A 14,068-nucleotide genomic window follows, 5' to 3' on the forward strand; every position below is an offset into this window, starting at 1 on the left:
AAAATATTTCTTCGATACGTATTAGAGATGGGCAAACCGTTCACGAACGGTACGAAAGAACTAGTTCGCCGAAAAGAGTGAACGAGCGGTCGTTCTTTTTCAAAGAACGATAGTTCTCCCCACGAACTGATTGCGAGCGAACGGTTTGTGAACGAACTGATTCCGTAAGAACGGTTTGCGAGTGAACTGTTTGAGAGTGAACTGTTTGAGAGTGAACTGTTGGAGAGTGAACTGTTGGAGAGTGAACTGTTTGTGAACGAACTGTATGGGAAAGAACTGATTGAGAGTGAACTGTTTGGGAACGAACTGTTTGAGAACGAAGTGTTTGCGGGCAAATTGTATGCCAACGAACGAGTGCAACTGAAGTGATTTGCGCTGGGCGGAATGGATAAATATAACGAAAACGCTTGTAAGGAAAATGAAACGATTTGTCATTTATGAGCAAAATGCGTGTAACTGTAACTGTAATACTTTACTCATATACTTTCTAATTATCAGAAAAAAATCTGGGGGAAGCTGGGGCGATTCATGGATTAAGTAAACATAAAATTTTATAGTGAGGGTATGTTGAGAAAAAAGTTTTTTCGTTGCTTTCAATTCATTGTTTGGCCTATTGCGTGAACCTGTATGTGGTCCAAAAAGAGAATATGAAAAATTGCACATATTTTGTGCGCATCAAATTATTACATAAACTTTTGTCGAACCATAAACTTATTTTCACATACAGTTTGCGACTTTTAATGAAGCAGTTTATCTTTCCCCACTAAATTTCAAAAATATAAATCCCATACGTACACTATCCAATCCAACGATATCAATATTGATGCTGCTGTCTATTGATGTTGGGTTCCAGCCAACATTCTATGTTGTTCTTAATATCGCTGAACGAAAGACCGAAAGAACGGTTCAAAAGAACTGATTCACTTAGATGAACGGTTAGTGAGTGAACCGTTCATCAAAGTGAACAGTTTTGCCCATCTCTAATACGTATGAAGAATTCCGCTGGACAGTGCTTCTAATCAGCCCGTTCTTGATTGCAATGTTGTTCTGCTTCGTCATTTGTTTCGTTAAATCCAGGGTAGGCAATCTGATTCAAATACGGATAATTTAGAAGAAATCAATGAAATATTTTTATTCAGAAACAAACTAATTGGACGCAAGAAATGTTGACACAGGGCCTAAATAAAGAACTGAGCAAAAGTAAAGTTTTTCTCCAAAAAACCATTCTTAATATGAAGAACCTTAAGGCGGAATCGAACGAAGAACATCAACCAGCGCCGGAGACTGGGGACCAAAAACCTGAGACAATATGAAAGTATTCACATACTTGGGATCGTTCATCATCTAAGTTTCTATCGGGGAAAGCTTTGGGGTTAAAAACAATTTCTAGTTTGAAAACCACAATTGAATAATGAGAACTGTTAACTTATAAATTATTAATCAGGTTTTATTGAATATTTCTTATTATTTCGCGAATTCTTTGATAGTATTACGTTCTCCTTTCTGATCGAAAACTTATTGAACGGAAAAAAATCACCTGTTTCGAATTAAGAACCTAAAGAAATTAATATAAATACACATTATTATATTTAGTGAACTGAACTGCGCATAGGTTTTTACAACAACAAAAAAATGAACTAAACGTTTGCCTCTAGGAAAACGAAAAACGAATAGTGGAATATGTTTTCATATCTTTAATATTTAGTGTTTCTTCTACCAGGAATCTCCCGATTCGTACCCAAAGAAGTAGCCCAGTATAGTGATGTAAGCGATTACGTTGCCAGCTGATGTTAAATAGCACGCACCCCAATGGATCTGCAATACATTGAATCAGGGTCAAGCAATAGTTATGTGCGAACCACATTCAAAAGTGGCCGTGACACAAAAGAACATACCACTGACGCTCTGGCGAGAACTATCGGAAGAGCGAAGCTGCTGATGACAATTCCGATAGTGGCAAACATCGAGTTGGTGATCCGCGAATCGTCATCGTCCGATTGGTTTCGTTTGGCAATCAACGTCGGTATTGGACATATCAGGTAGAACAGCACTACAAAGAATGGCCACCAAACCCTGCAATGATAAAAAAAAATCATTCACCGATCATAATGGAGTGAATGAATCACTGCTGTCTAGCCCAAACTTAGAGGCAAAATCTACTCACTTGAATGTGGGAAGCGCACACGCCAGGATGATCATGGTCATCCCGATCGAGCCGAGCATCGCCAGCAAGACGATACTGAAAAACAAAAACGTAACATTAGGAATTACGCCGAGAAGAATTTTGGAAACAAACTTACACTGATTTGTTGAAGGAACATTAAATATTGAAGTGCATTGGAATGGAAAGAAAAAATCAGATTAGAATAGTATTGAGTAATTTTACCACCTGGAAAGTATGAAATCAATTTCATGTCAATGCTAAATTATTGCAATCAACCATCGAGCAGAGATATTTCCCAAATACTTCAATTGAAAAAGATAGTTGTTTACCTTTCAATGATTCTGCCATTTTCACTATTGAACTACTGTGTGTGAATTGTTTTGAAAGTTTCTGTTTCGACTGACGAAAAGGAAAACGTAAATGTGTCAACAAGAAATTAACCATATCGGCCAAAGGCGACATTCTGTGTATTCAAAAACCTTTCAAATTTTTACGATTCTCGCGTAACTTTTGAATGGGGCCAAAGTAACATTTTCGTCAACTCGAGAAAAACGAAGTTGAAGACCCGAACATTATTTCGCGAATTGTCTTAAAAGGTATCGATCTTTATCACTACTTTCACCACTAGCAGTCAATAATAACTCTGAAAAACCAATCGTAACTGTTGTTTCGTGATTTGAGCTTAAAGTTGAAGCATCGGAGCGAAAAATGTTACATTGGACGTTTTGACTGCCCGCGTTTGCACATTGGACATATTGCGTTGCATAAGAAGATTTTGAAACTAACTACTAAACAACAATCTAAATATCAGCATATCGTTCTAAAGACAGATTATCATTTTTATCACTCGTTGAATAGCACTGAAATCGATAACAACACCTGAAAGAAACGAAAACTCAGAACGACCGAAGTACGACTTCGTTTTGTTCTAACTGCTTTGTTCCTTCGAACTTTTCGAGCGTCGGAGGCGTCCGAAGTAAGGCAAGGCGCAAATTGAGACGCGTATAGCGCGAGCATCTAGGCGCGATCTAGCGCCTGTTTTTGTGGCTAATGAAAATAGATAGAACGGCGCAAATTGGCCAGATGCCGCGAGGTGGTAAAGCGCTCGTGAGACACGATTCGCGTGACGCTGTGGCTGAACCACAGTTTCTCGTGCTGGTCGTGCCAGTAATGGTGGTTGTGTTGGTGAACAATCATAAACCGGTCGGGTGGTTGTATTAGTGAATAAATATATCGCGCAACTCTGTGTGAATCAGATATTGTAGACGAGTGGCACGTTATTTACACCAAACTGCGACTCAATATGCGCTTCACCACGCTACGTTTGTGGCACGTATGAGTCGTGTTGGTAGTCTCGTGTTCGCTTACGAGCGCTATACGCTTCCCAATTTGCGTCTAGCCTAACAGCCGAGTGCTCAAAATCCGAATATGTACATTGGATATTTTTCGTATCGGTGATAAAAAGATGAAGAAGATAGATACGTGAACGATTGTTTTTGTAATGCATTCAATGATTGATAACAAATAGCGTGCATCCTTTAACTCTATTTGTTTACATTTGTTACATAGGACGTTTTCAAAAGCGCGAGGATTCTAATCTAATGTGATGTAAAATTTTATCTGTATTTTATACAATTGTGAGTTAAATCAATTAGAACTACTAGGACTTATGTGCAAAATGATCAACAAGACAATCGAATAAAGTAAGGCCAAGGCGCTTATATAAATGTATATATACAGGCGCCTTTTGTAAGGCTATGTTCTCATTACAGCGGGGCGTCAGCGTGGCTTGGGCGGCGCGTGTGACGCTTACGATTAATCTGTGTTTTTACCGATGTGTTCACACCTAACGGTGGGTTTACATTAGGGATCTATAGCTATAGATGGATTTATTCACGTCAAAAATGGTGTAAACGGGTGAGAATAACACCCTTATTCTCATTTACGGCCGTATACGTATATTCATTCGTCGTTTACGATACGTCGTCAACGAAAAAGCCATTCTGATTTACGGCCGTATTTGGATGAACTACATTATCGACATCGATGACAGATGTTTACATTTTTTCACTTCTGTTCTGTTTTGAATTGAGATTCAACCAGGAAAATTGTGTATCGCTCGTTACACAATGTTCCGCTATGGCAAAACACTGAGGTATTTCATAAATAGATAAACTATTGCAATCGTTCATATAACGTTATTGTTTTTCAGCTTCAAAGAGCTAGTAGGAACGTTACATGGTTTCATGTACTTGATACCGAACAAGATTAGTAACTTGAAAATATACCGAAGGGCAATGCCTGAATAAATCAGATTTGTTCCGAAGAGATCATGGAAAAAATACGGTTGGAGCGATTATCTAAACTTGATTTCTTTTATTGTAAACCTAATTTATATTCATTCCCAAGAAATATTGTACAAAGCCATGGGAAATGTTTTGATTTCCGAGGGCTATCTCATCTTTTAGCATACCTCGTTGATAACCTTATAAGCGACGATGATTTAAACCGCTTGTTTCTGGCCGAATGCTCCAAATACGTCGAAACCGAAATCAAAAAATAAACTGCAGCATCGATATACCACAACACTTCCACGTCAAAGATTTGTCAACGTTCCTTTGGAGCTAAGATAAGATCAGACAATAGGGGGTCTTTTACGGACCAAATTTCTGTCAGTCGTTCTGATTTCTGATTGGCTGATTTCGATAAATTTTGTAAACAAAGTCGATTTTTTCAGTGTTGCCAATAAAAAAAATAGCGTTGGATTTGTATTGAATTTAGAAATGGTGGATTTAATGAATATTACGATATTTAGTTTAAAGGAAATGTGAAGGAATTATATGCAAATTTGTATATGTTTTTTTCACAATGGAGTAAAGTGATCGGCAAAACACTCATTTGTCAATTTAGCTTCGTTAGGTCCCTAATGCGATTTCATATTTCGGAATATAATTTCCATTGCTAAGAAGAAATGGAAAGTCTCATCATTCACTATGCAGATGGCAGAGTTGTTAACTCTAGCTCGTAAATATGAAAAAAGAGATGGTTGATGTCATCAAGGTTGTGTTTTGCTGACTACCAATTGTTACACTGCTGACATGTTCTTTCCCGCTGACTTATTTTGATGAGCTACGAGCTACGAATTTTGTTCTGTTCTGTCGAGGAAAGTTTTCGTTTTCGACGGTGTACTCATAGTCGAATTCAAATATATATTTATATATAAATTAGAATTTGTGGGCTGAACATTCTTCTCGCCGTTTTGATAGCATTCCATCAATCCAACAAGATGTTCTTGTGTATCGGCTGTATGCGAAGCATTCGGTACTACGGTCATGTATTGCGAAAGAGTCACGATTTTCAAGTTGTTTCTGAATGGAGTTGAGAGCCGTTGTTTTGCACGAATCAACGACAACAATGATAATACTTGCAAGTATCAAATATCATGCTGCATGTTATTTAGTATTGCCTCAAAGGAATCGATGCCTCTAGACATCGTTCGTACAACGTACACCAAGCGCCAAACAAGCGTTGACCATAGCATGTAGACAGAGCCATACATTGATGGCTTGAAACTACTAGGAATATAAACACTTCTCATCATTTTGCGCTATTCTCAAAAGAAACGCATGTGTTAATATTACTGGCCTCAAAAAAAAGTTCCATTACTTTCTCATGCTCGAGAGAAGCGCAGCTGTCACCCTTAGTGGAGGAATTTTTGCTACTGGCAAGCGAAACCTAATGACATACAAAATTCCAGAACGACATTTACTTTCTCGGTGACTAAACAAGCGAAATAAACCTTTTTGTTTTTATCAACAACCTCGAAAACAGTAGCAATGCTCCATTATGATCAATATTAGCGCAAATACAATCCTAGTTGAAGACAGTTTTGTGACTGGCACGCGAATCTAAATAACATATAACATTCCAGTAAGACATTCAACCTGCTTGGTATTCCCCAAATATTTTTTTGAAGCACAACCTTAACGCCTGCTTCGCCATAATGTCAGTTTAATGCATTGAAGCCCTTATGACGACGGAAAACAAACAATGTTAACTGCTTGGAAAAAGGCTGATGAGTTTGTCAAGAGCGACCGCCTTCACACCACCAGCGGGGGAGCTTGATTTTGGTTACTACCTGGGTAACGGCGTTTACATTTTCGACCGACGCGCCGAAATCACCTACTTCGCTGTTGATCGATGCGGTGTCACACTCGCGAAGGCTCGGTTCAGTGCGAGTGCTTTTCACTGCACCAACATCGCGTGCATCATTAGCTGACGTTTGTCTCGAAATTTCATTGCCGCTGGCAATGCGTTCGTTTTTTGCAGAGCTCGAGCCTGTCTTCCTCTTCTTCTTGCTCATCACACACTACGCGAAGCGTCCAATTTATGACGCGGGAAGAAAAACACACGATACGAATAACGAACAGAAAATGCAAACGACGATATCCAAGTTGGATTACCACTGGTGGGGTCCAATCTTAGATCGGAGCGCAGCGAAAGCGAAGTGAACTGGATTGCTCAACAGTCCGATGCCGAATGAAAGTTTGCCTCAGCGAGATCCACTGTTTATACTCTAGGCAAGTATTCCCCTTCATTCTTCTACTTTTCCTTTGTTCACGGAGACTTCAAATCCTACGATTTCCTCTTCGTTGGTCGTCGATAAGTTGCTCGTTATTGACAGCTCTGTTCGGGAAAGCACACAAATGGACAGAACAAATGTATGGAAAAATGGAAACGCTTAAAGTTTTCATGAATTTTAACCATTTACAAACCAAGGGATTCTAATGTATAGCATATTAAACAAATCTTGGGGATTTTCCGATTCGTTTAGTATGTAAATCGCCAAAATCCGTTCACGGCAAAAATAGTTATTAACGTTAACTTTATTCCATAAAAACGAGACCTGTTTTCTGATTTGACACCCTTCATGAAAGACGTAGTTCTACGTCAAAAAGTTTATTTCGCTTGATTAGTCACCAACAAAGTAAATTTCGTTCTGGAATTTTGTATGTGATTAGGTTTCGTTTGCTAGTAACAAAACTTCCTCCACTAAGGGTTACAGCTGCGCTTCTCTCGAGCATGAGAAAGTAATGCAACTTTTTTCGAGGCCAGTAATATTGACAGAAGCGTTTTTTTTTTAGAATAGCCAAAAATGAAGAGAAGTGTTTATATTCCTAGTAGTTTGAAGCCACCAATGTATGGCTCTGTATGCATGCTATGGCAAATGCTTGTTTGGCGCTTGGTTTACGTTGTACGAACGATGCCTAGAGGTGCGATTCCTTTGAGGCAATACTAAATAACATGTAGCATGATATTTGATACTTGCAAGTGTTGTCATTGTTGTTGTTTCCATGCGGTGGCAAAGATATATTGATGTAGTTATAAGATGTGGAATAATGGTACTGGTGTAACATGTATATAGTCGACTGTTGCCGAGTCTATGTCAATTGCGAAGAAGGCCACTGGAATAGCGTTCGAGGTGAATTTTCAATGCATTGACATGAAATAAATTGCGACATACGATCAGCTAGTTTATTGTTTTACGAGGGCAAGAAGGAATCATCAATCAATTATCGTCAACTGATTCTACAATGAAAAAACTATTTCAGAGAATATTCTACAAAGCAGTTGTTTCGAAAATTTCACAGCATTATAGAATAACATCCGAAGGTATAAACAAGTGACTTATATAAAATAACAGCGTAGTTCTACGTCAACAATGTGGTCGTATCTTGGACACAACCTCCTATAACTTTTTTTTTATTGCTCATTGGGGCACTCATCGAGAGGTGATTGTTCCCATTCGGATGGGTAGGAAACTGGATCATGGATATGTCTCACAAAGGGATGACTTTTTGACCCAGTCGTTTGTTAGTCCCTAAAATGGTACTGTTACCGTTATTGTTGCCATCTTCAACGAACCGTGGCACAATGTTTCGGTTTGGCGACAGAAGTGGACTAGAGATGATGTTTTGTTTAATACCATTAGTGGCGTTGGCGCCATTAGCGTTGATTTGGTTTAGTTTGTGGACGATGCCGTGGTGTGGGATAGAGAACATTGGCTGCTTTGCTGTACACCGCGGATGAAGGAGTGGTGGCTTGAGACTTTATGTACGGAGAAAAATTACAAAGAGGTGACGATTCCGACATGGATCCACTGCTTTCTGGTCTTTGGCTCTTTGGGTTGGTAGATATCAACCTGACTGCGTTGTTGACGCAATGCTTCCTTGCATTCTCTGTAAAACGAGTATTGAAAGATGCTGCGTGATACAATTTGAATGAATTATAGTGATCAGGTATATCTGTAAGTTTGAATATTTCCTAGCGTTCGCATCTTTTCTTTGGACTTGGTTCTATCAAATTTCAAATCACCTTCTGGAGAAATGTCGACACCACAAATGAATGAATAGGATAATTGGATTTGTTTTTTCCGAATGCGTTTATATTACTCTTATTCGACAGCTTCTTCCGCTCGAGATGATTCTGCAGTGCGATGTCTATGTTTTACCGCCAGGGCAGTGATGTTGTTAAAGCTGATATCAAGGAATACCAGCTGCAGCACGGTAAGATCCCGGGGCAGATAGACGAGCTGATTGTTGCGCAGAGTGAGCGAACGAAAATTTCGTAGATCACCCAGTCGGGGACATCTTCCTGATGTCCCCGTGATGGTTCCAGGCGGCATCGAGCTCGATCAGCTCCTCCATCCGACCAAACTCGAAATCAAAATCAAAACAGGAGTGTGAAATGTAAACACCTGTCATCGATGTCGATAATGTAGATTATAGTTTAGTAAAATACGACGAATGGTTCGTTCGAAAACAAGGATGGGATTTGTGTACGTTTCCTATTCGTACGAAAACCAGAATAAGGGTGTAAATATGATACACTTATTCGAGGTATATATAACTTGAATAAATTCACCATATGTAAACGCTTGTGAATTTCTCACTGGTGAGAAATCACTAAAGTTGGATGCAGTTCTACTTCAGGTGAATAAATTCATCGAAAATATGAATATATTCATTATAGAAGTTCACACTAGTGTAAACGGTTGATGCGATTTCTATAAATCTCATCATATTTCTTCACATGAATATATCACTAGTCTAAACCCACCGTCTCAGGTTCACACCAGGTTGACGTGCCGTAAGCGAGGTTTTGGCGTGAAACACGTTTGGTGAAAACACTTCACACCGGCGATATTTGTACTTCTCCGCTTATGTTTTGCATATGTTTGTATGCAGTAGTGATATAATTCATAGCTGCACGCATGTGGGAGGAGGGTTTTCAAATGTAGACGCATGCCTCCATTTTGATTTTAATTTGATTTTATTTTCAATTTTTATTTTTATTATGATTTTTTATTTTTTTACGTTTTTTATTTTTTGCAGTTTTCATCGTTGAGATTTTGACCCGGAAACATTCAACGGTGCTGTAATATTTCAAAACACAACCAAATGTCCATGTTTCTTACACACACTCATTAGAAATTTCCATAAGAACTGGCCGAAGACACGCCGCTGACACGGTGCAATGTGAGTGAATGTGGCGAGAAGCAAACACACCTCGCTCAAGTTGACGCCCCTCTGCAGTGAGAATATGACATAATACGGGAGGTGTAGATGGTGAAGTGTTGAGTGAAATCGCTTCATTTTTATTGTTTATTGAATTACAATTTAGATTATTTGAATTTTAGATTGTATTCGAACACCTATCAAATATGTATATTGTATAGACACTTTAGACTCCCAAACAAGTCACACACTTTTTTTTATTGTACTCAGAAGAACCCAAGTATCCGTAAGCATTAACTTTTGCTCTATTGTAGCACTAATTCAACATCTCTAAAGCCGAATGGCAGTATATCTGCTTTTTTGATGCTTATAGACTTTATATCAACATTATTAACGCATAAACAAAAACACCTGCTTATGGTGCTCATACACTGTTTGACCGAAGCCAAATATTTGACTCTTTTTGACAGATAAAATTTGGTCGACGTGTACTGATCAAATATATGCTACACAAAACACAACAAGGGGGTCTTCGTAGCCACTTGGTTACGCGTTCGCTTACCAAGCGATCGATCGTGAGTTCAAACTCAGGGCCCTCAATTGACCATCTTTGTGTTGTTATAGAATAACTACGTCCACGTAACCATCATCAGCGATGGAAATCGATCCACGGTGGAACAAAGATCGATTCATCCATACAACTGCTCTGCTCTGCAAGAAATATCGGGCTGCTGTTCTATAAATAACTCAACAATGATCAATATCAACTGTCTCCGCTGTCCGGTCTGCTGAACAATGGAAGAACAGAAAGAATACCCTTACGCCTAAATGGCTACTACTGTGTAATTTACCATAATGTAATGGAACAGAAAACTTAACGCCTAAATGGCTACTACTAACTACTGTGTAATTCACAATTTATAGAAACTTAAACATATGTACATGTACACGATTAAACCCAGCTCTGTTACAGCTAAATGCTAATGAGCCTAATAAATAAATGGGATAAAAAAAATGAGTGGGTTACATCTATGATATAACCGAAAGGTTGACGTGGGACTACCTTAGCATAGCAATCATTTGTTTGCATAAATTAAATTTTTGGTTGAATAAAACAATTCCCGAATTCAATTGAATTCAATATATTTGCTTTGTGAGTAAAAAGATTGTATAATTATATATAAGGTCAATTCATGCGTTGTGATAGATTATGTTCTTCGTTACAAGTAAATTTAGTGAGTCCTTTTACATTTCGTATGATGCCGAGGACAAAATATGTGAACGGAAGAATTATCAAATGATTATTTTATTTTACGTTTCCTTCTGATGTTTGCATCTCTCAAGTGTATGTACTTCTCGAATCGCGAATTTGCTTGATTTGATGAACTCCAGGCACTCAGTTTCGATTTTGACATGAACGTCGAACGCATATTGTTTAATCAATAGGCGTCATCGCAGCTATTGGTTATCAACATCTTGCCTAATCATCAAATGGTTTACGAAGTAATTCAGAGAGCAGAAGATATGAAGGCATATCCTTCAATGCAAGCTTGAATAACCGAGCCAAAGCGTGGTATTCGTACCCGCTTTTGTAATCCGCGTTAGGAAAACACTTTTCGGAGTGCAAAAAAAAAACATACGAGTGCAGAAGTACCCCCGGAAGACCGTGTTAAGGAAGCATATTTTAGTTTGCACAAAGGCAAGCGAGTACAAAAGTACTCGCAGTTGCATTTATATGCAGAGCCGATTTCCCCTGACATCTTGGTTTTGAAGTCTGTGTTAGGCAATCACATTTCAGTCGGAACAAAAAAGCCCCCGACTTGCATGAATTTGTAATGCCAATTTCCTCAGACACCTTGGTACTAAAGTCTGTGTTAGGGAAACACATTTCAGTCGAAACAAAAATACCCCCGACTTTCATGTATTTGCAATGCCGATCTCTCCAACGCTGCTTGGTTTTGAAGTCTGTGTTAGGGAACATATTTCGGTAAGAACAAAAGCCCCCATACTTTCACGTATTTGCAATGCCGATTTCCCCGAGGCTGCTTGGTTTTGATGGCTGTGTTAGGGAAACCGTAGATCGGGCCAATCAAAATGAGGCAGTAAGGGCGTTTAGATAACGCTTAACATTTTACAGTTATTCAATTGTTTATCTCATGAAAAATAACATTTAATTAATTGCGATAGAAGCGTAGAAATATTCCCTATCAATTGATGCAAACATCTTTCCGATCCAGTAAGAAATGTTCGAGTTATAAGCATTCGGAATCTTTCATTTTTTCCTGCATCTTCTGTGTTTAGGTTTTTCATTTTACCCCCCATATACTCCGGTTAGACGTAGTCCCACGTCAAAAAAAAAACACAACAAGCAAATATTCAATTTTTGGATGCCTCGAATACTTTTTTAGTCTGTTCTTCGAACCTGTCGGTACATGGTTAGGTTACCTTGAATATTTCAGTCGATTTTATCCATGTTCGGTGTTTGACATTGTTTAACACTGTTGAATATTTAAGAGTGGCAAACAAAATAGTGTTTGTACAAATATCAAATCAAACTTTATCTGTCAAAATATATCAAATATTTGACCTCCGGGCAAACAGTGTACGGCCACCTTTAGTAAAGGCTACCTTCACAAGTTCACAAGTGACGTATTCAGTTAGCCCTAAGTAAGCTTTAGTAATGCTAATTCTAGGCTGTAACTGAAGCATTTAAATAGCTCTAAATTTCGCCTTTTAAGCTTTATATCCACCCTATATTGGTTTATAGAGTGTAAAAAGTAATTATTCGGTATTCTATATACAGTGCTGATACAGTGCTGATTTAAGACCATTTCATAGTGCTTACTGGTTACCTGGGAATTTGGTTAAGTTTCATTTAGTAGTTTCCCTCGGATTTCTTATATGTATATATGCTATAAGTGTGGTAATTTGACAATTTGCTCTCGTTGCTCTCATGGTTGTCATTTTATTACTTTCTTCTTCGCACCGGTGGTTATCAAACGAGGATGTTTGTTTTTGTTGTTATTATTGTTTGCTCCAAAGTTTGAGAAACTCTTCTTCTTCTTCTTAATTGGCACTCACGTTCCCAGAGGAACTTCGCCGTCTCAACGTAGTATTACTTGCGTCATTTTTATTAGTACTACGTTGAGATTTCTATGCCAAATAACACGTCTTGAATGTATTCTGAGTGGCAGGCTCTAGAATACGCGTGACCACAGTGCAAATCGGAGGAAATTTCTTTGATGAAAAATTTCCCCGACTAGAACGGGAATCGAACCCGTACCCCTGGCATGTTAGGTGTGATGCTAACCACTCAGCCACGGGAGAACCGGAAACTGTCATGAGAAATTCACGCGTCGTAAAAAGAAAAGCAAAAATCACTATTTCAGTACGCAAGATTTCTGCAGAAATGTACACACTAAGGAAAAATTGGTATATATGACGATTTTTTTGGTAAATATTACCAATGATTAGTCAATTTTTGCGAATTATTCGTACATATTACGTGATAACATTGGTAAACAAATGTTAAACCGGCCAATATAACACAGTATAAGTCGCCAGTCCAAAGTTGGTTTTACATATACTCTAAACATGTTATGGTAACCTAACATTTATGTATGCATTGCTATTGCTTTTTTTTTTAGTAATTATTGATCTATTGTCCGGCTTTTTAGTCATTTATTGAACTATCCAAAATGCGATATTAACAACATTATGATTTTCAAGAACGTCACTCACCTGTCCTGCGTCTGGGCTAATTCGAACTTTTTCTGTGGAGAAATCAATATCGAAAAGTAGTTCTGCTCAACTCAATTATTAGCTCGGCAATTAGGTTAATAATGTTATGTTTACATTTTTTTCGCGGTTGCCAGTAATGACAATCGTCAAAGTTACCGATACCGCGAAGTAAATGTACCAATCGTTGGTAGGGATATGTATTGAATCGGACATTCATTTTACATACAGTTGGCAATATTTACAGAAAATATGTACATTTTATATTTATGACAGACATACAGCTGTACTTGCGTTGTACTTCGAAAATTGTATGTCTGTCACCATGTACAGCGCTAGAACCATGCAAGCAACTCGGTACAATCGCTGTACCTGTACCGACCTATTTTACCGCTGTACATGGCTACAGTTGTACTGTGCGCAACGCCATTTACGATTAGTGGTGGGTAGCATGAACAAAACGAATCAAAACATTTGGTATACAATCTAGAGGTGTGCAAATCAGCTCATCATGATGAACAGCTCTGATCATATCAGCTCATCTAAATGAGCTGTTCTTTATGAACAGCTCTTCAGCTCAGTTGTCAGTGCCGACTTTCAATTTGGGTCCCAAACTCGATAGCCACGAAGCCAGTTTGAAAATGTTAAA

At 38.4% G+C, this 14,068-nt stretch overlaps 1 protein-coding gene across 2 annotated transcripts; it reads right to left on the minus strand.

The window, feature by feature from the left end:
• Positions 1-1,426: 1,426 nt before the first annotated feature.
• Positions 1,427-14,016, minus strand: LOC129776943 (leptin receptor gene-related protein). Of its 2 annotated transcripts, none has more exons than XM_055782902.1 (4): positions 14,013-14,016; positions 2,165-2,239; positions 1,896-2,073; positions 1,427-1,815 (listed from the first exon to the last, which is right to left on the minus strand). In XM_055782902.1, exons 2-4 carry the CDS (start codon positions 2,221-2,223, stop codon positions 1,714-1,716), a joined length of 339 nt encoding a protein of 112 aa, XP_055638877.1. In that variant the 5' UTR covers positions 2,224-2,239; positions 14,013-14,016; the 3' UTR covers positions 1,427-1,713. The 2 variants fall into 2 exon arrangements, with proteins under 2 accessions (XP_055638877.1, XP_055638876.1); XM_055782901.1 differs by lacking the exon at positions 14,013-14,016 and adding an exon at positions 2,301-2,319.
• Between the last annotated feature and the right edge of the window lie 52 nt (positions 14,017-14,068).

This window comes from Toxorhynchites rutilus, chromosome 3 (genome assembly GCF_029784135.1).
Source record: "Toxorhynchites rutilus septentrionalis strain SRP chromosome 3, ASM2978413v1, whole genome shotgun sequence".
Lineage (NCBI taxonomy): Eukaryota > Metazoa > Arthropoda > Insecta > Diptera > Culicidae > Toxorhynchites > Toxorhynchites rutilus.

What these genes read in the sequence shown, in the direction of transcription:
- LOC129776943 (XM_055782902.1), bottom strand. Translation starts at nt 2,223, where the DNA reads ATGCTCGGCTCGATCGGGATGACCATGATCATCCTGGCGTGTGCGCTT. An exon ending in TGTGCGCTTCCCACATTCAA is followed by an intron (nt 2,074 to 2,164) that starts GTGAGTAGATTT and finishes TTATCATTGCAG; the next exon opens with GGTTTGGTGGCCATTCTTTG. An exon ending in TTCTCGCCAGAGCGTCAGTG is followed by an intron (nt 1,816 to 1,895) that starts GTATGTTCTTTT and finishes AATGTATTGCAG; the next exon opens with ATCCATTGGGGTGCGTGCTA.